A 21,589-nucleotide genomic window follows, 5' to 3' on the forward strand; every position below is an offset into this window, starting at 1 on the left:
AAGCTCTAGTCACCTAAACTAAAAAGTGGAAACAGACAACGCTTTTCCCCTCCCAGCATTTCCGAGCAGCACTATTGTTGGCTCGGCGCTGTCATAAAAACAGCTGATGGCTTTCCTTTTTCCACAGAGTCGCAAACAACAACACAGGACAAAAACACGAGTTCGGGATCCAATCTACATACAGATGGATGTCATCATTCTATAGCTCTGACAGTGTGCAATCAACGTTCACTTCACAACAATAAGTTGAGTAAACCATGACATTGTGAACGCACAGGATTAACTCTGACCATCAGGAGACTGAAGGCCAGTCTTTCTTTTTGTTTATGACCAGATTCATACAGACATTTCCAACAGCTTCTGCTTTACTTCTGTGTTTTCGGCTAATGAGAAAATGTTACCCTGCTAGCAAGCGAAACTAAGGTGAACATTACATGCTAAACATCGGCATGTTAGCATTATAATTGTGAGCGTTTAGCGTGCTGTGGTAAAAATGTATCCCTGCCTAAGTGGAGCCTCACAGAGCTGCGAGCGTGGCTGTAACTTAAAGACACAATCTGTGAAATTTGACAAAGTTTTAACAGTAAGAGAGACCCGTGTTGTTGTTGTTTCTGCTCCTCCTTCTGAGATCTGAGTTGTTTCTTTTAAATGCGTCACTTGACCAAAGAAGATAATCTTGATCTGTGGCTGCGATGTCGCTGTCCTAACATATCAGAGATCTCCCCGAGGACGTGCGTTAGACTACATGAGAAGCTGTGGTACCGTAATTCTGTCAGATGGGACTTGTTGAGAAAACAGAGAGGAACTGGCCAGACGGATCTTATGTCAACATGACGTTCCCGTGGTCTAGAAATGCCGTGACATTCCCACGATTGCGTCTACCAGAGGGGGCTCACAACGCTGCCCTGCTGAACTTGTGTTCATTTCTAACGGGATATTTTTAAGAGGAAAAAAAAAAAAAGAAAAAAAAAAGCGCGCTCCCTTTTGCTCCCTGAGAGCCTAACAGGGTCCCCGTGCCGACGCGTTCTCTTGGGCCGATGCGCTGATCGGATCCAGATGCTGCTGAAGTGTGGAAGGGGACAGCAGAGGAGTGTGCGGGCTTCACTGCAGCACTGATTGATAGGGGTCAACATGGAGTTGAGAGTCACGTTTCTTGACTCCGATCCCTCCCTCTCTCTCTCGTTGTCTGTCTCTTTTACGCTCTCGCTCTACCCCATCCATCCATCCTTGCCTGCTGTCAGGTCGTCTCCTGATGCCTGTGTTTTATGCGCCCTGTTGAGACGGCGTGGAGCTCGGCGGGGCGCAGACAGCGGTGCGCTCCACGTCTGGCTCGCTGCCTCACCTCCGCTGAGCCATTAATGAACTCTTTTACAGTCAGGGGCTGGATCTCAAACCGCAATTTACAGGCACCGAGAACCAGTTTTCAATGAATCTCTCTATCCGACCTGCTGTGAGACGTTAATTATAGTAAATAAAAACAAACAATTAATGTAAATCTCTAGCTGAGAGTAAGAATGGAACTTTTTTCCAACTGTGTGTGCAACATTTTCCACTTTACATTTGCCTCAGAGAGCTCCACACAGTTACTGCCGTGTCCAAGCCGCTCGTATTTTTCACCTCATTTTTCACTTCACCTTCAAAAAACACTCTACTTTAGTCGGGACTTATAAACAAAAACACCACCTCCTCCGCGCAGCCTAAACAAAGCATTAAGCGCTCGTGTTTTTCTTGCAGAACCAGACTGTTTTGCATCGTAATAATATTGCTCTTAGTGTGTCCGCCTCCTGTATTTCCCCCCCTCCTCATAACAATAAGAATATGTTTGTGCCCTGTGCCGCCTCCGCTGAAATGTTTGGGTTCTTACGTCCCTCAGTGAGTGTCTGTCCTTTGTTCCCTCAGGACCATGCCGACTCTGCAGAGCTCCGTCGTCCTGCTGCTTCTGAGCTTCCTGGTCGGCCTGAGCTTCTCCCTGAACCCAAGAGACCCGAATGTGTGCAGCCTGTGGGAGAGGTGAGGCCCGTCCGACTGTGACAAACAAATACATGTCGCTGTGGTTGTATCCAATCAAAACATCTTCTCATGCGGCGCTGCGTACATACTGCCGAGGGTTTACTTTACGGTTCAACAGGATGCACGGGGGTCGAGGCATTCATTCGTCACATCGTGAAAAAGAAAACTTAAAAGAAAGAAAACAGCTTCACTGTGATTTATACATTGCCATCTCTACTGTAGATCCATCATACATGGCTTAAAAGAATTACAGATTTCCATTTTCCCTGACTGTCAATGATGTGTCACAATGTGTGTTTGTTGTCCTTTGCTGCAGCTTCACCACCTCGGTGAAAGAGTCGTACTCGCATCCTTACGACCACGTGACAGAGGAGCCCTGCTCGGACCCGCGGACCTCCTACAGATGCACGCGCCACAGGTAGAAGCAGACTGGTGACTCACTTCCTGTTGGGTATCGCTTCCTGTTCCTGTCAGTGGGGGGTCAGAGCGTCCTGTCTGACCGTGTTATTCTTTCAGGATCACCTACAAGACGGCCTACAGGCAGGCGGTGAAGACCGACTACCGCAAGAGGTACCAGTGCTGTCCGGGCTATTACGAGAGCAGAGACAAATGTGTCCGTAAGTATTTATGGAAACAATTTAACAGTCCGGTCGCCGGTGTGTTGTTTTTTTTTCATTACTGAGACTGACAGCAGGAAAGCTAAAAGTAAAACAGAGGAGGGGAAGAGGAAAAGGTTTGGCAAGACTCAGTCATGATCCACAGGGAATCATCAGAGTCCAATGAGGCTTTACACGCCGTCAACACAGCTTCAGATTTATCACCGTGGAAAAAGCCAGTTTGAGCCCAAATTGTCTCTCTGTCAGGTACCAAACCCTCTCAGGTGCTGTATACAAAGCCTTCAGGGTCGTAGTCAGGATTTCAGGAAAGTGAGGTTGTAAGTCAAAGTAAATCCTCTGTCCTACTCCTGAAATTACTTTTTCCTAGCCACCAAAATGAATTACAGTGTTTTAATCCTTAGTTATGAATTATTCAGTCTTGAGCTTTTATTTTATTTATTATGAAATTAAAATTCTGATTGGGAAAAACCTGCGTTCTTTGATTTATTTATTTTTTGGTTTAAGATAAGATAGATGATCCCCTGCAGGAGAAATTCAATTTGACACAAGGGAACAAATAATAGCAAAAAGTAGTGTGGGTAGGAGTTGACAAAGAGAAAAAATAGAATAGCATAAAACAAAAATATACTAAAATAAAAGAGATGAATGTAATAATAATAGGCTATGATCCATCTGTTGTCCCTGGACAGATGTTACAAAGTCTCACAAGTAAATAGAATACGTTTTAAATTACATTCATGAACATGGAGAGCAACCTAAATGCATTTCATTTTTGTGGCTTAAAAGTCCTCAAATCTAAAATCTGTGCATTCTAAAAATTGCTGAAATCAACCCATGAAATGTCCACAAAATACAACTCTTTATTTATAGAACAAACACGTCTACTCAGTTGTTAAAAAGCCCAAATTCCAAGAAAACACACTGAGGACACAACCTCAATGATAGCTACAGCCCCGTCCCACCCATGGGTGTGGCTGTAACCCCACGGTCAGCACACACCTCCAAGTCAGACAATCCAAACAATATAAGCAGAACATTGAACTAACACGTGTATAAACACATTTATGAGCCACTTTGGGTTTTTAGATATTTTTCTAATGTAATAAAATGGAAATTTAACAGCGAGTGGAGCGTCCCGGGGGGAATTTAATCTGTTTATTTCCAATTTCTCACAGTTTCTGGTTCCATTTAAAACCCCTGAAAGCACAGTTCTTTGTTCGCAGATGAAAATTATCTTTTCGCAGGCTTGATGTTGAAAGTCAGCGTCGCACAATAGAGCCATAGGTGAACATGAGAAGGAGTCCCTGGCTAACACAAATGATGCTGGCAGAATGCAGCCGGCTGTGATCCAGTGAAAGACCCAAATGAACGCTACGGTTGTGATCTGCATGTGAAGCGATGTTAGAGAAGAAGACAATCACATCTCTGACTCAGATTCTCATAATTGACAGTGAGGGGTTGTTTTTTTTTTTTTTTCTTTCCATGCAACGTGCTTAGTCAATATGAGGAGCGCATGACACTGGAATTACCACAATTATAGGTTAGTTACCACTCGGGCTTCTCATGCTGAACATTCACAGTATGTTCTGGCTGTACGAGCTGGAACTCTGGCTAAACTAAACTTTGTGTTGCTGACACTGTGAAAAAAAAAAACCTCATACTCCCATTTTTCGTAATTCGCATATTTTCACTTCAGTTCAAGAATCTTACATCATTTCATCACCGAAGCAGCTGTTCCTGATGAAGTCAGAGGTGTGGCACTGCTGCCTGTACAGCTCAGGGAAGAGCAACACTGACTGCATCATATTACCAATATCATGGAGGGAATTCATAAGATGACACTGATACCAACGCCGTTATTTCTGATTTGTTGATTATTTACCGATTTCCTTATGAATTCTTGATCAAGACTGGGCAAGTCGAGCTGTAGTGATAGTCTGTCATCATCTGAAATGGATAAAATTAGGGTATATTTGTACAGCATTTGTTTTAATTTTGGAAAGAAATCTGCAAAGCCAGCCTGTGTGGCGCTAATGATTTATAACACAAGATATTTATCCTCGTAGTCGGTAGCAAAATGTTCTGCTCGGTTGGGTGCGGTGGCATTTCTGGAATTTAAAGTGGCAATATTCAAGATTTTTCTAATTGAAAACATCATCGACAGAATAAATACATAGCAGTTTTGACATTTTGATGTCTATGTTTTGTTGTGCAGAGAAATCTACTGAAGTTAGCATGCTAACCAGCTAGCCCCGACCCCTCCGCTTCAAAGCTCCAGTGCTAGCGGTGTAAAGACTAAAGCCTGGTTTATGCTTCTGCGTCGCGGCGACGGCGTAGCTACGTCGTCGACCCTACGCCGTCATTGAGCATTCAAAGTTCTGCGTCGAGGGAACGCCAAGTTGCTAGGGGGGTGTGGCTGTGTCTTTGTTTGGTTTCGGGGGGTTCATATCGGAATCCTTGGTTTTCTTCCGGTCAGACAGTAAACAATGGCAACTGAGATGGAGCGGGTGTTTTTGGAAATGGAGCTCGTGGATATTGAACAACAAATGCTGTTATTACAAATGTTGAAGCGCAGGCGACGCAGAAGAAGAAGCAACTGCCTGAAATGACGTTCTGAGCGGACCAATCACAGTCCTTGCCGTTCGTGTCTCGACGTGTCGACGTGACTAGCTACGCCGTCGCCGCGATGCAGAAGCATAAATCAGGCTTAACACTCTCCTGTTCCCTGAGCTACCAGTCCGAACCGCTAGCTGCTCGACAAACCGAGCTATAGCAGCAGCTACAGTTAGCAGTAACTCTGGTGGCTAATGGCATTAACACTAATGATGTCTGTATGTGTTTAAGTGATCGAGTTCCAGTGATCATGCGTCACTGACACTGAGGCTGGGCACAATATATGATATACAGTGTATTGTTATCATATGTTCTTCTTGCCTAATTGATCAGAAATCTCAGAGAGTTAGTCTTTTCTACTAATAGTCGTCCCTAGAATATTGTAGCAACAACGATATTGAACTGTTTGGACCGTTTCTTCTTCTCCACCTCGACTCTTGTTTGACGTCACTGTCAGATTAAAACAGTCGATAAGCTCAGAGGAATACGCTTCCCATGGATCGGACCATTTGGAACTGGTTGTCAAAGGTTCCTGCTCTTGATTCCCATCCCTTATATCATCAGTGTTACAACACAAGGCCCAGTGTTGCTTCATGAAGTCTAGACTGATGCAGCCAAAGCTCCTTCTAAATATTCTGAAGCCTTTTATTAAATATAAAGTTGTTCAAAACAAGTGAGGCCTTCAGATGTCAGGTCCGGACTTATTTTAATGGAGTAAAGTGACGAGTTTGTCTTCAGATTTCACTCATTTCATCAGTTCTTGTTGTATTTTAGACGCTTTGATCAGATATTTATTTAGTTTTTGTTGTACTCTCTTCTAACATTTGGGGGATCCATCGTGGAAATAAATGTCCTGACTTCAACATGTTGTCCTTTGGATCCAGTGTGTTTTGTGGATCCATAAATAAATCAAAATCAACTGTGTTTGAAGGGGAAACAGTCCTACATGTGGGTTTGATCGGTGACTCAGTTGGGACCGTGATCTCACCCCAACAAACTCAACTTCTTCGTGTATCTTCACTGATCACAAACTGAACATCAATCCTAATCTGAATTTAAGTGCTCTCACTTGAAAGTTAAATGTCATTTTAATGCATTTCACAATAAATGAGTGCAGTAGTTGAAATAAACAGCGAACTAATTGTTCTCGTCTGAAAAATACCAAACTGATGCAGCTGTCAACAGCTCGCTGACGCGCTTGTTATTGCTGACAGTCAGCGGCGACTTGTATAAATAAAGTGAAACCGTACTCCGCCTCACATGGGTTGAGAAAATTCTACCTTAGCTTCGCAAACCTTCTCATGCGCCACCGGGTGATCTCACAGACGGAGGATGGTAATAACAAGGTCCCTGCGCTTTGTGCTTGGAATACTGTCATTTAGGAGATAAATGTTTTTCGTTCCGCGGCGGTAATATGCATTTTGGTTTGTTTGTTGTTGAGGCACCTTCTGCGGCAGCCTCATGCGCCACTGCAGGCTTGTGTGTGTGTGTGTGTGTGTGTGTGTGTGTGTGAGAGTGTGTGTCTATGTGTAGGTTTTTTTGTTGTAGTCAAACAAAAGAGCCCACTAATCGCTGTTTTGACTTTTGTAATTGAAATATCTCTGCAGTGTGTCATCTGTCACTCCTCCTAAACCCACTTTCTGTACAGTGGTTTTTTTTTATTTTTAAACACAAATGATTACCCTCGACCAAACTTCCCTCCTCCATTCGATGACAAGTTGACCTTTTTTCCCGGATCCCCTAAAAATCTCCAGCCTCCAGTTTTCACACACCTTCGACTGGAGGGGAGAATACAATCAGTGACATCACCATTTATTGTGTTTCGGATGAGGAGAAGATAAGTGTGCGTATACGGCGTGTGGTTCTTTGGCTTGTGTTCAGAAAAACACTTCTAGTGAAACAAAAAAAATGAGGAGATCTCTGGCAGAGTTATGAGTCTTCAGTCATAAATGCAAGTTTGAATTAACTTAATTAATAGCAGAACCATTTACGATGTTGGCAAACACACAGCTCTCTGCGGGAGGAAGCTCCTCGACAGTGTGAATGGTATCTAACACGCTGGTGCTCTCAGCTGTATGGCTGAGCCCAGCAGTCGGCTGGCAGCCTCCACGCTGTTTATTATGGGTGGAATACATTTAGAAGGAAAGAATGCAGCTCAGTTGAATATGCTTTTGATTGAATAAAAAAAAAAAAACTGCCTTGAAATGGTGCACAAATAGATTTAACAGGCCGATGGTGTTTATTAATAATAAAAAGTGGCTTAAGTCCACACATACTGTACTTCACTCAAGAAGGAGTACAGATACGTGTGTAGAAAAACACTCTGGTGAAAGAAGAACCAGTGATTCAAGTTCTTTCGTCAAGTAAAAGTAATAAAGTACAGACTCTGAAGTGAAAATTATTCCTCTGCAGAACATTTCTCTCTGCCATTTCTGTGCAAAGTTAACTGAACTTCACTTCGTGTTAATTTAAATCAAAGACTATTAAACTTAAAGGTAAAATCAGGAGGATTTGTCTGAGCTGGTCGTAAACACACCAGTCAAATAACGACATTTTGGGTTGATAAAGCGCCCAGAGCTGCAACAAACTGAGACTGTAAGAAAATCTGCAGATATGACACACTAACACACCTTTTCTCCTTATTCTCCTCATTCCAGTCAGTCGTTTTTTGTCTTGTAACGTCTTATTGTGGGTGGAATACATTTAGAAGGAAAGAATGCAGCTCAGTTGAATAGACTTTTGATTGAATTAAAAAAAAAAACTGCCTTGAAATGGTGCACAAATAGATTTAACAGGCCGACGGTGTTTATTAATAATAAGAAGTGGCTTAAGTCCACACATACTGTACTTCACTCAAGAAGGAGTACAGATACGTGTGTAGAAAAACACTCTGGTGAAAGTAGAACCAGTGATTCAAGTTCTTTAGTCAAGTAAAAGTAATAAAGTACAGACTCTGAAGTGAAAATTATCCCTCTGCAGGACATTTCTCTCTGCCATTTCTGTGCAAAGTTAACTGAACTTCACTTCATGTTAACTTAAATCAAAGACTATTAAACTTAAAGGTAAAATCAGGAGGATTTGTCTGAGCTGGTCGTAAACACACCAGTCAAATAACGACATTTTGGGTTGATAAAGCGCCCCGAGCTGCAACAAACTGAGACTGTAAGAAAATCTGCAGATATGACACACTAACACACCTTTTCTCCTCATTCTCCTCATTCCAGTCAGTCGTTTTTGGTCTTGTAACGTGTTTTGGTTTATCTTGCTGCCATCAGTCACTTTCACTGTTGGGAGGGTGATGTGCAGTGATGCCAAATTAAAGTAATTCCCCTCAAATGCAGTGAAACTAAAAGTAATGAGTGTGTTTTGAAAATGTCAGGAGAAGAAAGTACAGATATGTGTTCAAATGTAGGGAGGAATAGTAAAATGGTTTCAGAAAAATTAGGACTCATTAGAAACAAACATTTCTGCAGCATGTTCTCGCTTCATGTTAGACAATTAAGACACATGATTAGTTCCTTGTGAATGTTATGGAAAGTAAATATGTTGAAGTAATTTGAAGTGATACGTTCATTCAATTTTCTCACTGGTTTGGTTATAATGAAACCAACACAGAGAACATATGAGTATAACAGGAAACAGCAAAGTCGACTGAGGTTTATCCGGTCACCAAACTTGCTCAACTGCTATTGGAGCACGGAGAGAAAATGTGCGGGAATCTGGACGGGTCGGTTACTCTTGAGAAATATTTCTCTTTATTCTCGCCCCAAACACTGAAATGGAATATCCGCCCCGGGGTTATTGGGCTGTGGGGGTAACACACAACGTGACTGAGCCAAGTAGGACCAACAACGCTGGGAACTAATGGTGGTTCAATCTGGCTTGCAGTCGGTTCAGTTTTGAGAGGCTTCGCTGACATGAAGAACAGACGTTAGCATCGCCAAAACGAGTGTGCAACGAAATACAACTAATAGAAATGAAAATACAGATAAGTAAAACATTAGAGTTGACCAAAAGCTAATAAAAATGAGGGAGGAACTATAAACACTGCAATTCTTTTTAATGGGTTTGTTTGTTTGTTTGCTTGCTTGTGTGTGTTTGTGTGTTTGTTTCCCGTCTTTGCCGTGCAGCAGTGTCGGACACCTTGGCTGTGCTGCTGCTACCGAACACTTGAACTTTTTCCTCCACAAAGCGAGGTCTGTTATTAAAAAAAAAAGTGTGTTTCTCATCAACAGCTCGCTGCACCAAGGAGTGTGTCCACGGTCGATGTGTCGCTCCGGACCGCTGCCAGTGCGAGGGAGGCTGGCGAGGCGACGACTGTTCCAGCGGTATGAATCAGCCTTTTTTCCCCCCTCCTCGCTCGCAGACATTTCCTCACTCTCCCTCTCTCGTTTTGCTTTTTCCTCCCATCGCTTTCTCCCTCTCTCGCTGTCTCTTCAGGTACACACACATACGCACAAGTAAAACATCCACACACACACACAACAGGAAATGACAACTGGCCAGTAGTCAAGTGGCTGATCTTCACACACACACACACACACGTACACAACGCTCCATCTCACGCTGAACGCCTTTTCCAATGGAAACATCAAGGGAGCATTACCGCATGCACAGCAGTGAGTCATCACTGTCAGCCTCCGTCCAGAAAAACAGTTTACGGGACCTGAAGGACGGCGAGCTGCACCTCCACCTCTCCCTCACGGTTACCTCGCAACGTTAATGAGCACAATAGCTCCATTTTTTCTAGCAGCTTTCCTAAATAAACGAGTAAAACAATCAGATTTAATAAAAGTGAACACGCCTGCTCCAACGAATATGTAACAAAATAGCACGGGAGCGATAAGTCACGACTTTAAGACCGTGTGATATACTGAAAGGAGCCAACGTCAATAAAAAGAGAGTTAAGGCGGACGTTAAAATGGCTCCTTTTACCAGTTATGACTTCTTCTACGAACCCAAAGTCAGCAGAAAGGTTATATAATAGTTATTCAAGGCACCGGCTCGGAGCGGTGAATCAAACCCAGTTCGTCGTCTCTGAAATCTCCTCAAAATTCGATCGTCCAAACAAGAAGGCGAGTGTGAAACCAGAACCATATTTCGCGGGGCTGCTGTTGCCCTCATTGAAATGAAAGTTTTTTTCCACTACCTCCAGCCCGTTTTCATGGCAGTCAGCTGGGTCAATAGTACACAGCCATCCTCCGTTTTCCCCTCCCTTCTGCAGAGAGAGGGAATTAGCTTTAACGGGTAGCGGTTGATGTCCTGACAGGGGGATGATGGGAAGGGGAAATGGAAAATGTTACCCTACTCTCTTTCTCTTGCATGGCTCGGCTCTCTGCGTCTCCCCTTACACTCCCTCCTTCTCTCCCCTAAACCTCGCTTTCAATTTTTTTTTCCTTCTTCTTTGTTTTCACAAGTTCACTCTGCTCCTTTTCTCTTCTTCCACTCCTCCTCCTCGTCCTCCTCCTCTCTCCAGCCTTGGCCTCACCGTATCGTCCTATAATGGAGTCGTTCTGGCAGGACGGGCCTTACACTTCCTGGATGCCTGTGTGTTGAGCTATCTAAGTATGGGAAAGAGGAGAGGAGCCTGAGGTTTTTCGTACTGAACTCTCTTCGGACTGGTTGCCCATGAATATAGAGAAAAGGGGAGCGGAGGGAGAAGAACACCCGATACTATAAGAGGGGAGGAAAAAGGGGGAATATATTAGTAATGGCACTGATGGAGGTAAAAGAAACGCACGAGTGAGGCTCGATGAAAGCTATAAAATCTCATGTTTAAGTATTTTTTTCTCCTGACGTTCGTGAGCTTCCGGAGCAGATTCTGACCCGGAGAGCTCGAATCAAAAAAACGATTAGCGAGGGACGGTCGGACGCCCAGGAGATTATGTGGACTTTGAGAATTGTTCAAGTGCTGGTTTGGGTTTTACTTTGCGTCCGGAGGGAAAGGAAGAATGTTCCCACCATATCTGAGTGCATTCCTCATAACAAGGGGCAGCCAAGAGATGCCAGGTCTGAAGTGCGTGTTAATCAGTGGGTTTACATGCACACAGCAGCACTGATACTGGTTTGTATCACTGCTCGTGTCATGTTGATGATACTCGGGATACATTTTCACCCGAGGGCATGAATTTCTGCTCGTTTTCAAGGTGTCAGAAGGCCTAAATTCACGGTGACGACAAACTGCAGTGATGAAACGCAGCAAGATTTTAGAAAGGAAGGAAATTACAAGGACGAATAACAAAACGAACTGACAAGTCACTTTGTTTTGGTCTTTTGAAAGCCGAAAACTAACCGCGGATCAGAGGAGTAACTAAGTTTATCTGACATGAAGTGAAGCCGGAACAGAAGCTTCTTTTTTTTTTTTTTTTAGCATTAACCTTGAAACAAAATAAAGGATTTTCCCCAAAGTTTGATTCAATGCCATTGCAAATTTTGTTTAAAATACATTCTAAAAAAATAACATTAAATGTTTTTGACTAAATTAGCAACAATCATTCAGTTCACATTAAAAAAAAATCATTGATATCTTAGTTGTTAGGACTCAGTGGATTCTGATTGAAATACGTAACGTTGGTGACTTTTCTTTCTGCCTTAATCCAAATCTTTTGACAGAATATTGTTTGTTCATGTTGGATCTCACATCTGATAGGAAGAAGCTGATTGAGAAAAAAGGTTTTCTGGGTTTGATCTGGTTAGCTGTAGCTTAGGAGGTAGAGCGGGTCATCTAGTAATCAGAAGGTCGCCGGTTCGAATCCCTGGCTCCCCCTGGCTGCATGTCAGAGTATCCTTGTGTAAGATACTGAACCCCAAATGTTCTCCTGATGAGCTGTTGGCACCTTGCATGGCGGCCTCTGCCATCAGTGTGTGAACGTGACAAAGTGTTGTAAAGTCCATTTCCATTTAACTTGCTAATCCAGAACACACCCTGATATTCCGTTGTGTTATCTGCTTTTAATTAGTTTTCTAAAACATCACTTTGTTTTGCACAATTGGTACGCAAAATATTATGTTCCGATACGTCGGCCTGTTTACGAGGGGTCGCGGTCTACGCTTCAGGGCGACTGCGTCTTTGTTGTGTCACTGTGATAAATAATCAAACGTGCGGTCGCTCGCTTCTATGCACAGATGCAAATGCTTAGACGGAAAACTGGCCATGAAAACGTTTTTTTTTTTTTTTTTTGAGGGTCAAATGTTAAACTCCTTGCAATTTTCCGTGACCGAGATTGAATCAAAGTGAGGCTTGAGATAAATGTTTGATGAAGGCGACCGAACTCAGCAGCACGAGCGGAGAGAAGCTTTGCTCTCGAGGATGTGTGTTTACGCGCAGATAAACAAACAGATGGGGGAAGAGTTTTGATATCCATCAGCAGACGGCTTCAGCTCTGCCGGCTGGTTCGCTCCAAAAAGAATCACACGTCCACTCTGGTAAATTTCACCCGTTCACTCATCTACTGTCTGGAAGCATCAGCCCTGCGGACCCTTTCGGTAAATCTCCCTCCCTCCTGTCCTGGAGAATGTCTGTGTAAACATAATCGCTGCTCCAGCTGAGTTTCTCATTACTCAAACGTGACACACTCCTGCAGAACACCCCCTCCTCCAAATGCCCACACGGAGAAACAAGTGGAGTTATGATTCGGTTAAACAAAGGAGGCGGGGGTCCTGCTCCAACTTAGTGCAGTAAACACTGCAGGCCGAGGTAGTATGCTCAGCTCCAGGCCAAATTTGGCTTTACTCTACTCTCTGTAATTGTTGTCAAAGCGGTCCTTGTACTCTTCAAAAGCTGTGGCGGGGCATACGTTCAGCAGAGGGAAAAGGTAGGGGGGGGGGGGGAACGCGGAGCTCCGGCTTTTCGGTGCTTGAATGTCTGAAGCAGTGGCGTGCGCAGACTTTTTGAAGGGCAGGGGCGAAAAGAAGGGCACTTTAGCGCGCGTTTTGGCTCCCAAGATGGCACTTTAGCACGCGTTTTGGCTTCCAAGAGGGCACTTTAGCGCGTGTTTTGGCTCCCAAGAGGGCAGTTTATCATGTTCTAACCAGCCAAGGAGGCAGTTTAGTGTGTTTTGCCAACCAAGAGGGCACTTTGGCACGCTTTTTTGGCTCTCAGGAGGGCACTTTAGCGTGCATTTTGGCTCTCAGGAGGGCACTTTAGCGCACGTTTTGGCTCTCAGGAGGGCACTTTAGCGCGCGTTTTTCAACAATTGGGCCACGAGGGGGGGCGACTGTCCCCCCTGCCCCCCCCCTTGTGCACATCACTGGTCTGAAGGATGATTCACGGAGGTCAGCATGAAATTGTTGGAATTGTTTTTCAGCCTGAGAGAAGATAACTGAAGCCCGGCCACGAGTTACGTCAGCGCGATTGGGTGTCGCATTCTCTCGATTGGTGTCCAAAGTTCGAGACAGGGGCGAAGTTATTGATGAGAAATCTGAAGAATGCACCCTTGACCAATCCGGGTTCTCACAACACGACCCAGTGGACTGAGATCTCTTCATCAGTGAACTGAAATCCAAACCTTGTGTGAACCTCCGCTGCCCGCTAACCCCCCTCCTCCGCCGGAGCCGATCCTCAGGCTTCTGTAGAATTAACCATTCAGAAACCCCTCCGTCCTGTGAGCTCCATGCAAATCTCCCTGCCAGTTCCAAATTATTTGCCGGTAATATAACACTCCAGTGCTAAACGGGAGGATTTGGTTGTGGAAGCATGCGTGGAAGAGGCAGTGCTTCGTGTCATCCCCTCCTCGTTCCTCTCTCTCTGCATTTAATCAGATTTGTTTTCTGTTTAGCTGTTTTTTTTAATGACATCATATATTACTGTAAGCGCGCACCACAGTGTATGGAGGAGGCAAAACTGCGTGAGGGAAAACAGAAGGGACGCAGAACGATCACGCAGGCTTCAATAATCATGAGTAATCGTATTTTGCTTCGGTGTGTTTTTCTTATTTCATTTCCAGCATCAGCAGAGCAGGTTTGACTCAGTGTTTAGAATAGAGGGCAAGTTACTGGAAGCTGACTGGCAGTCGCTGGAAAATGTGGGCAGTCAAAGTGAGAACATCCCTGGTGTGAGTGTGGGTCGCTGTTTAACTGCAGGAGTAAAGTCTGTTCTGGAAAAAAAGAAACCTGTATAAATAAAGTTTTAAACAGTGAGGAGATGCCCAATGTAAACACGGGTGGTAGTGTTTGATTGACATTGGATCCATTTTTCCAGATGGTATTTTTCTCCTCTTCAAAACCGAATCGAGTAGAGACAAATAAATAAAACCGAAGCAAATCACATAAACAAAAGTCAAATTTGCACGAATAAACCAGACGAATTCGAGTCTGGATCAATCAACAGTGTTTCCTGTTACCTTCCAGCCTGCGATGACAAACACTGGGGGCCAGGCTGCAGTCTGCAGTGCAAGTGTCAGAACGGAGCCCTCTGCGATCCCGTCAAGGGGGCGTGTCAGTGTCCTCCGGGCTTCATCGGACGCTACTGCGAGGACTCCTGTCCCGCCGGCACCTTCGGGAAGGGCTGTCTGCAGAGGTGCAAGTGTGGGACCGGAGGATCCTGCGATAGAGCGACCGGAGAGTGCGTGTGTCGGGACGGATTCACAGGGACTTTGTAAGTGCACACAAATAAATACATATTAAAAGGATTCATAATTTCCATAAACATGGTCTGGATATGAGTCTGGAGTCTGTTGGGAGGGGACAACGTTTTGGTAGCTGAAGCATTCTGGTTCCCGCATGTTGTCTGTGTTCAATCGACAAATCAAGCTTGAGCAGAACCAGAGGAAGAGCGCCGGGCTCCGAAGTCACAGCGGCTAAACTGTCTAATCACAACAACATGTGATGCACAGGGGCCTAAAAAGACTTTTCCCATAAACTTACATTGTGAAAAAGACATTTTTTTAGCATCACAACCCACGAAATCATAATACGAGTCATTTGGTCCGATAAAATTTGGAATATCCATAAAAAGCCACAAGATGAAGTCCTTTAATCTTTATTCAAGTTAGCCAGGTGCTAACCCTTAACCTCTTGTGAGGACAATTAGGAAGATTGGCTATCATGTGAGCATTAATTAGCTTTTTATTCATTAGAAAAATAATAAGAATCTGGATTCATATGCAGATGTGAGCAGAAATTTCACCTCCAGCTCCATTTTCACGTCTCTAGTTGCCACCCCGACTTTAAACGCTGGTCCACGTATGACAGATGAAGTCATCGCCACTGTCAGACGATGGCTATTAACTAAAAATCTGGAATAATTATATCATTCTGGAGCGGTTTGACAGTTCTAATATTTATATCATGGACAGATTATTTTCAGTTAAACTGCCAAAATATTTAATTGGTCCTTCAAAGAGCAACTGGGGCTCAAAGTGGTGATCCAGCTGACACGAACATCTGTAGAGTCACACCGCTGGTGTACCCACAAACTGACACAACCTCCTGTTCAGTATGTACAGTTAATTAGTTCACTAAGGAGACACTTGACACCTCGCTTCATTACACATCGTTTCATTACGCTTAAGTTCATTAGCTTTATTTTTCCCAGGGGTTCTGTCAGATCTGTCAGGTTCTTACCATGTTATTTGTTTCCACAACTTAATTTAAGAAAGAAAACAGACCCTGCTGTACTATACTATAATCCATGAGTCATCTGTTACGCCCTGTTTTAGATGCCCCTGAGGATGAGTAGGCAATAAAAATTCCTCCCCACTAGATATTAGTGGAAACTCTCACACTGCCAATGTGAAAGCACAACACGCCACTTTGAGCTAAATAAAACGGAGGCTTGGCAATTCTCATTATGGGCTAAAGCTCCTTGATGAATAGTGTATATCTGAAGTCGGTCCGTGTTATTACACCTCAAGGGTGTTTTAGAAAATATAATATCCCAAAAATGAATTGTACAACAGGTAGTTTGAGCCAAGAAACCCGATTGGTGGAGGAGACGTTCCAGCTGTGCTGATGATTCCCACAAAGCTGTTCTAATGCCAAGTCTCGGAGAGCTACTGTCGGTTTATTCTCCTGATCCATCTTTTCTTTTTTTATCTACGTTCACTGCTACTTTTCTTCGGAGTAGCTCAGCAGAATTTAATAATGATGTATGAACAGTTAAATGTCGTCCGTGAGGTCATAATTTCTGCATACGACTGCTTTAGAGTTGCAAGATTTACAGACTATTGAGCTTCGAAAGTGGTGACATCAATATTCAACACTGGTGTTCAGTGCAGGAAGAAGTACAAGGATCATCTAAGTGAATAAAAGTAGCAGCGCTTTAGTGTAAAAAATATACTGTTACAAGCAAAAGTCCATTATAGTCCATCAATTATCAACATTTTATATGACTGGCTTAAGATTATTGATGCATTAATGCTGCAACATTTCATATTTTTATCTTTTTCATTTATTGTTGGGGAGCTGACAAGTTTTATTGTAATCTATAATATATTCACCGTCAAATAAATGTCACAGGGATGTAAGATGGGCCGATGTTTGTGTTGTTCTTATCAATTTTGTGGCACAGAAACTATTATAGAGAAAAACAGCTGAACTCTTTTAAAGTGATTGAGCTTTTCTTTACACTTCATTTTCCTGAAAAAAGTACAAGTTTGATCATATAAATATATGAAACAGCTTCTCATATGACCTTCTTTCATCCACAATCATATATTTAAGAGCTTCTTAAGCCCACGATACAACTACCTACTCAATGATAAGGATTTTTTTGTATAAACAAAGCATCAAAAACTGATGACAAGGATGTCACGAGCCAGTAGACTACACATTTTTAAAAAGTTTACTTCTTTCAGAGTAAGGTTCACTATTAGATTTACGTCGTACGACCTCGAAGGTTTCAGCAACCTTAAATTATAAGTCTGCTTTACTTTACTTGGTATTTTGAGGTAATCTGTTTCCTCAATTTTCTGAGAGGAAAGTCACTTTGTCAGATTTTACGGTGAAGCTCATAAATGTGAGCCAGCGCGAAATTAAATGTGACACATCCCGAAAATGCAACCAAGTAAAGAATACAATACTTGTCTCTAAACTGAAGTGGAGATTAAATTTAAAGTGGCAGAAGAAGGATTAACTCAGGTAAAGAAGAAGTACCTCAAAAATTGTCGTTGGTACAACACTTGAGGAAACGTACTTTGAGGGTTTCAGGAAAACTAAAACTCACTTTTGCTCTTTTCCTGTGCAACAAAACATCTACCTAAGTCCTCAGGAATGTCCCAGGACACCGAGTGTTTTCTACTAAAGTGATCTATTAAGCTGTTTTTAAGCATCGACTCCATCTCTCCCCCCCTCCAGCTGTGAGAAGGCGTGTGGCAGGAAGTGCCAGGCACGATGCCCCTGCCAGAATGGTGGCATCTGTCGGGGCAAAGGGATCTGCGCTTGTCCGCCTGGATGGACGGTGAGTCTCGCGCTGACATCAACCTTCAAGTCATCTGTGAAGGTTGCCAGACTCTGAATTAGCTTCTGTGTTATAGTCCAGCTGGCTCTCAGACGTTTGGACGAGCGGTCTCTAATTTTTAACACTGACTTATCTGTAAAGACATTTTGAAGGCAACCTGTCATCTCTGGAGAGGATTTTGTTTTTTCCACAAATGTGAAAAATTCATCGTGAGGTTTCTTTGTTTATAGAAAGAAAACTTGCATGAGGAGAAATTATTGTGACCCCATGAGAGAGCAAGCAGAGCGAGTGACCGTGTCGATCGTACTTTGCCGGGGTCTCATTTCAGTTTGTGCATCCTCACTGTTTTCTCCTTGTTGATCTGCAGGGTGCAGTTTGCACGGAGCGATGCCGGGAGGGACGGTACGGACCGAACTGTACCGAGGAGTGCGTCTGCCACAACAGGGGCAAATGTGACCCTGAAACTGGACAGTGTCAGTGTGCCAAAGGCTTCACTGGTAACAGGTGTGTATGTGCAGGAGCTTCATGGAGTTGTCCTGTCGATTCATAGCTTCTTTCTCCATCGCATGCGAAGAAGCAAAACAAAACAACTTCAGCCTTAACGCTGTAAGTGATTGTTTAGTCTGAGACAAAACCTTGGTGAGGTATGTCGTCCCCTCCTCATACTCTCGATGTCCTTTAGGCGTCACTGACCAGCTGGGTTGGTTTCATACGAACATGCTGTGTGCAGTTTAATGATGACTGATTCTTCTCGGCACCAAACAAACAGTCAACCGTTGCAGCTTTTCTGTCAAATGGAATTAATTCAGACTATTTAACAGACACCAGAGAGAAAAACAAAAACAGCCTCTGCTAACATTACTGCACTGGCTAACCACAATGCCAAATGGAAGCTAAGTTTCAGCTTGTGGTTCATGGTGCAAATCAACAACAGACTTGTGCACGACTCCCCGTACGTCCGGCTCTTCTTCGTGTATTTATAACCCCCCCCCCCCCCCTGTGTTCCTGCCCTCAGGTGCAATGAGGAGTGTGCTGCAGGCTCTTACGGTCAGGACTGTAAAAGTGTGTGTGACTGTGCGAACGGTGCGCGCTGCTACAACATCGACGGAGGCTGCCTGTGCGAGCCGGGCTTCAGCGGGCCACACTGCAGGGACAGGATGTGTGCGCCCGGTAAATACGGCATGCACTGTGAGCGCACCTGTCTCTGCCAGGACAAACACACACTCAGGTAAGTGAGTGAGTGGGAGTTGTCAACAGAGGGATTAAAGCTGGGCAAACACTTCTCTGAGGCAGTGCTGCTCTGGAAGCAGAAATAATTCAATTTTGGTTGGAGCCAAAGAGACACAATTTGGGGAAAGTGACGCAGCGACGAGCCCCATTTAGACTTTAGGTCATCCAGTCTTAATAAGCCAGCTCTGATTGGTTTGCAAAGTGTAGGGTCTCAGATTTGTGCGGCTTTCTATTGAAGATGGAAAAGTTTACTCAAGATATTTTACAAACTCCATTCTTCATCAAGACTTTTCTCTTAAAAGTTTATTTTCTCTTATATTTTTCACCTTTGTGAGGTTTCTCCAACGCAGCTTTGGGTGGTTTTCCCCCCTTCCGGACATTAACTGTAAACGTTAGCAACCTGACAACTGGAAAAGAATGAATTATGGTACTAATTAGCACTGGCTTCAAAATCTGGTTGATACTGAAGGCCAGCCAGCTAGCTAACAAGGTTGGCTAATAGTTTGAATCAATCAAATGTTAGCTTACTGTACAGCTAGCTGTAGGTTGGCAGTTCTTTACTCAGGTTTCATATTGTTTGTAGTTAGCTCTGCTCCAAAGTCTTACTATGAGGCTGAGTGGCTTCTGTCAAGGCCCTGCGCACCTGAGGTAAACCCCACACAGGTGTTTCTTATTTTACCAGATCAGACCTCGTCCTCAGGTCCTGACTGTGCAGACTGTCCTTGACTGACATGTCCCTCACTCTCCTGTTGCACCCGTTAAGGCTGATGGTGCAGTTTATTACACCTCCACCATTATTATTGGGATGTTGTATTTGTTGTCTAATTTAAACCAGAACAATTAAAAACACCTGTGTGGGTGAGTAGGTTTGCAAATTAGTAGGGAAGAGGCTTAAACCAAAAGTGGGTGGTGCTTAAAGTGGAGTGGGCGGGACTAACCAGAAGTTCATATAAGCCTGAAATCGATATGGGTCGACCAGAAGTCTATTATTTATTCCAAAACCTTTTACTCGCTCAACTCTGTAAATTGCTGACATAAAATTTCAATGAGATTAATTCAAAACAGCTCAAAAAGGACTGTATCAATTAAAATAATTACAATAGATACCCAAAGTCAAACAAGTTTTTCGTTATGTGTATGAATGACTCTTTAGCCGAGCGATACATTTTCAATCCAAAAACTGTTTCTGGCACTTTCTCACCTTTTTTTTTGTATTTTTGTAACACTTTCATCATATTTACAGTATTTCCTTTCTTTATCGTCTCAGCTGTCACCCAATGAAAGGAGAGTGCACATGCCAGCCCGGGTGGGCGGGACTGTTCTGTAACGAGACCTGCGCTCACGGCTTCTACGGTCAAGGCTGCCTGGAGCCGTGTCTGTGTGTGAATGGAGGCGTGTGTGACAGCGCCACCGGCCAATGCCAGTGTCCCCCCGGGTTCACGGTGAGTCGTGGGATCAATAGATTGATTATGAAACTTTATTAAATCACTCTCTGTGCTGGTACGCCGGATTTTTATTTAGGTTTATTATTATTGATGATGTGTTTTATCATCACAGGGGGTTCACTGTGAGAGTCAGTGTAAAAGTGGCACCTATGGGAAGAACTGCTCTCTGGAGTGCTCCTGTAAGAACTCTGTCGACTGCTCGCCGGTTGACGGCGCTTGCTTCTGCAAAGAAGGTAAAAGCTTCACACACAGTCAGAAACAGTCCATGTTTGACCTGATCCTGATGGACTGGTACAAATTTGGGTCGACAAATTTTCTGTTTAAACAGTCAAACATGGCTGATAGTCTTGCTTGTTTCTGCAGGCTGGCGAGGACCGGACTGTTCCACCCCCTGCTCTGAGGGAACCTGGGGCCCAGGATGCAACGCCACCTGCCACTGCACCAACGGGGCGAAGTGTAAAGCTGCAGATGGTTCCTGCGTCTGCACAGCAGGCTGGCAGGGGGCGCACTGTGACCAACCGTGCCCGGTAAGTGCCTGATATAAGCTTGATGTATTCGTTAATGAAGCGGTAAAGAAGTGTGAAAATTGATCCATCAGAGAATCTCAATCTAGACAAAAGAAATGTGAATTTTTGTGACATTTTTAACGCAGTTACTCCTTTAATCTAAGACAGGTTTCTTTTTTAGGAGCCAACGTTAAACCTACAATTTAACTATATTCTCACTTTGCACAGGGAGCAGATGGAACAACCAGTTTGTATTTTACTCCATAAAAAGAGAATACCACTGACAAATGTAGCCAGATCAAGATCTTTACAACAGGAGGTGTTGGTTGTCATACCTCTTTTGTCCACAGGGGCCGCCAGAATCAACAATAAATTAAAATTCCTTGTAGCAGCTTTAAATTTTAAATTCTGGTGATATTTTAAGGATGAAAACAACCCAATGATGATGTATAGTGCAGTAAGAATTCAGAAAAATATGGGTAAACTAATAGATATGTTAGAACTTCTTTAATGCCAAAAGACATTTTGTGCCTGAAAGTATTTGAACATATACTAAATATACATACATCATAACATAAATATACATCCAACCTAAAATAAAATCAACAATACAAAAGTGGAAAAAGGGTTGCAACGGTTTGAATGAAAAGATGAGATTTAATGTTTTTAATTCTCCCATTGGACTCAAGTCATAACTTTGTATGAAAACACATTACTTTGTAGGAGAAAAGGAAAATACACTTGTTTGTTACACATCATAAGACATTTGAT

The 21,589-nt window shown here is 43.5% G+C and overlaps 1 protein-coding gene across 1 annotated transcript in view; it reads left to right on the forward strand.

Annotated features, from left to right (window-relative positions):
• pear1 (platelet endothelial aggregation receptor 1) overlaps nt 1-21,589 on the forward strand; it is a 58,215-nt gene that overhangs the window by 25,252 nt on the left and 11,374 nt on the right. Inside the window, exons 2-12 of the mRNA XM_030393094.1 lie at nt 1,900-2,010; nt 2,327-2,428; nt 2,527-2,627; nt 9,476-9,568; nt 14,589-14,835; nt 17,535-17,637; nt 18,005-18,141; nt 18,653-18,865; nt 20,135-20,309; nt 20,425-20,545; nt 20,676-20,839. Of these exons, the coding sequence (XP_030248954.1) occupies nt 1,904-2,010; nt 2,327-2,428; nt 2,527-2,627; nt 9,476-9,568; nt 14,589-14,835; nt 17,535-17,637; nt 18,005-18,141; nt 18,653-18,865; nt 20,135-20,309; nt 20,425-20,545; nt 20,676-20,839 (1,563 nt within the window). The 5' untranslated portion in view covers nt 1,900-1,903. The remainder of the gene's footprint in view (nt 1-1,899; nt 2,011-2,326; nt 2,429-2,526; nt 2,628-9,475; nt 9,569-14,588; nt 14,836-17,534; nt 17,638-18,004; nt 18,142-18,652; nt 18,866-20,134; nt 20,310-20,424; nt 20,546-20,675; nt 20,840-21,589) is intronic.

Source organism: Sparus aurata, chromosome 17 (assembly GCF_900880675.1).
Source record: "Sparus aurata chromosome 17, fSpaAur1.1, whole genome shotgun sequence".
NCBI classification, from domain to species: domain Eukaryota; kingdom Metazoa; phylum Chordata; class Actinopteri; order Spariformes; family Sparidae; genus Sparus; species Sparus aurata.